The sequence below is a fragment of the Volvox carteri genome (genome assembly GCF_000143455.1).
Source record: "Volvox carteri f. nagariensis unplaced genomic scaffold VOLCAscaffold_58, whole genome shotgun sequence".
In the NCBI taxonomy this organism is placed as follows: Eukaryota; Viridiplantae; Chlorophyta; class Chlorophyceae; order Chlamydomonadales; family Volvocaceae; genus Volvox; species Volvox carteri.
The window spans coordinates 873759-876011 of record NW_003307601.1 but is presented as its reverse complement, the minus strand read 5'-3'; the positions used below and the strand labels follow the sequence as shown (position 1 = coordinate 876011).

Below are 2253 nucleotides of genomic sequence, written 5' to 3'. Positions count from 1 at the left end.
GGGTTTGGGCGCAGTCGGGGGCGCAGCTCGGGGGTTCCGGGGCCTGGGGGATTAAAGGGCGCCTACTGTGGGTTTCGTGACCCCAACCTCCAACCTCCAACGACCAACCTCCAACCCTTTATCTCCAACGGACTTTGGGTAATTTATTTAATGGTAATTTTATTTGATCACGCATGTGCTGTGTTAGAGTGGAACAGGACGAATGTTATCCGCAGCGAGGGTGCGATTGCGAGCGCGCTCTCTTCGCTGCTCTGTGGTGATTCTCTTACTGAGTGGCTGTGCGCGCCCCCCCCCTCCTCTCCTCTCCCTGCAGGCGCTTGCGGGTATGGCCCGGATGCGACTTCTTGCAGCGGACGATGCCATCGACGAGGAAATGTACAGGGAACTCGATGAAGAGGCGATGCGGCGCGATGAAGAGGAAGCTGCAGCGTGAATGATAGATACTCTTGATGCTGCTTTGTATGCCCTCTATAAAAAAACATCAAAAGATGCGTCATTCATTTACATTTACAACATGACTCTCTTAATTAGCACTCTTTGCGAACGTTGTTTTAGTTAAATTTGTGAAGACCGCCCACAGACGGGGGTTGCAGCTGGATGGATGCGAGAGGCCTTGAAGACGCCGCGTAAGGAATGCGAGATGTGAGAAGCGAGGGGCGAGATGCCTCCAAAGGGAGCGTGGTCCCTGTTAAGTGCTTGCTCTCACACGCAGGCGCGAACCCTTATCCTTATCCACAGCCTTCTTTGGAATCCCGCCTTCCTGCACCAACATTCATTCATTCATTCATCCTTCCTACCTGCAGAAGCTGTAAACGTGGTAGACGTACGCCTCTGCATGTGTTAGGCTGCATACAAACGTAGACACACACACAGGGATACACAGACACAGACACACACACACAGATACAGATACACAGACACAGACACACACACACACACAGACACAGATACACAGACACAGACACACAGAGCAGGCTCATGCTGGCGATAGACCAGCCTGCCGTACCATTGTACGGAGCACACGGAGGTTGTTTGAATGTACGAAGGACGCATGTGTACGAATGAATGATGTTACTGTGGAGTGAGAATGACGCTCTCTCCCGGCGACTGACAGCACGACCTCCCGTGCCCCCCTACCCGACTGCCGTGCCCGGTACATGGGGGGTGCCCCCCCTCCCGGCTTTGACGGAGGACCCCCCCCTACGTGCGTGTGCGGACACAGTAACTGTAGCTGCCCGCATAACCCAACAACCACTCAAAAGGGGGCAAGAGTGGGGGTAGTGGACATTACAGCCTAAATGACGCGAGTATGTGTTCACGCACCCCTCCCCCTCCCCCCACCCCCGCTGTTACTGCGACGACGACGTCCAAAAGCCCGGGGCGACGGCGCCCGGGGCGACAGCTCAAGGCAGACCTCCTCCCTTCCAAACGACCGCGAAGTCCGGAGGTCCTTTCTCTCAACCGCCGTTCCCCTCGGAGTGGAGTGGAGTGGAGTGAAGTGGAGTGAAGTGAAGTGGAATGGGGCAATGGGCGAGATGCGAACGAGAAAAAACAATTTTGTACACTCGTGTGCCGGAAAAGAAAACGCTATATCCTTTCACTTATCCGTTTTGCAGGTGCACTCATCATGCGACATATCATCCGCCATCAGCCGCACTTTCCGCACTTTCCTTGCATAAAACGGCAAAACGGCTCTTTTTACTTGGCGCGGCGCGGACTACTAAAAAGCCGCCCTCCAACCCCCACTAACAGGCTGCATCGAAATCCCCACTCTCGACAACCAGGGGCACCACCACCACCACCGCCCCGACCCCCACCCCCACCCTGGACAGCCCCTTGTCCCGCTTACCAAAGCCCACTCCTCCCTGCGCGTGCACGTGACCACCTCACAGCCGTCCGCCAAATGACACATCCGCTATTGAACCCAACGCAACGCCCCGCCTACCCTCCACCCTCTCTAATGCCCCTCCCCGTCCTCCTCGTCCCCCTTCACGCTCACCCCCTTCCCTCCCCATCCCCCTTCCTCCTCCACCTCTCTTCCCCCTTACTCCACCCTCACCCCCTCCCCTGCCCCTCCTCCTCCACCTCCGGGCTGGTAGCAGCACAACCAGCTCACCATTTGGCGGGGCTCCAAGCCCGCAATGGGGCCCCGGAGGGGAGTGGTTCCCTCAGCCCCGGGGGGCTCTCTCTGTCACACGGCTTCTCTTTTCAACCACCAGTTGTGCGTCCAACAGTGGAAGAAGGAAAGGGAAC

General features: G+C 57.0%; 2 protein-coding genes across 2 annotated transcripts in view; one reads left to right on the top strand and one right to left on the bottom strand.

The window, feature by feature from the left end:
• VOLCADRAFT_97209 (uncharacterized protein) overlaps positions 1–437 on the top strand; it is a gene marked incomplete at both ends in the record, with an annotated part of 4284 nt that extends 3847 nt beyond the window's left edge. The window contains one exon of the mRNA XM_002956199.1: positions 314–437. Within this exon, the coding sequence (XP_002956245.1) occupies positions 314–437 (124 nt within the window). The remainder of the gene's footprint in view (positions 1–313) is intronic.
• Positions 438–1745: 1308 nt separating this feature from the next.
• VOLCADRAFT_97208 (uncharacterized protein) overlaps positions 1746–2253 on the bottom strand; it is a gene marked incomplete at both ends in the record, with an annotated part of 5902 nt that continues 5394 nt past the window's right edge. The window contains one exon of the mRNA XM_002956155.1: positions 1746–1865. Coding sequence (XP_002956201.1) covers positions 1746–1865 — 120 coding nt within the window. The remainder of the gene's footprint in view (positions 1866–2253) is intronic.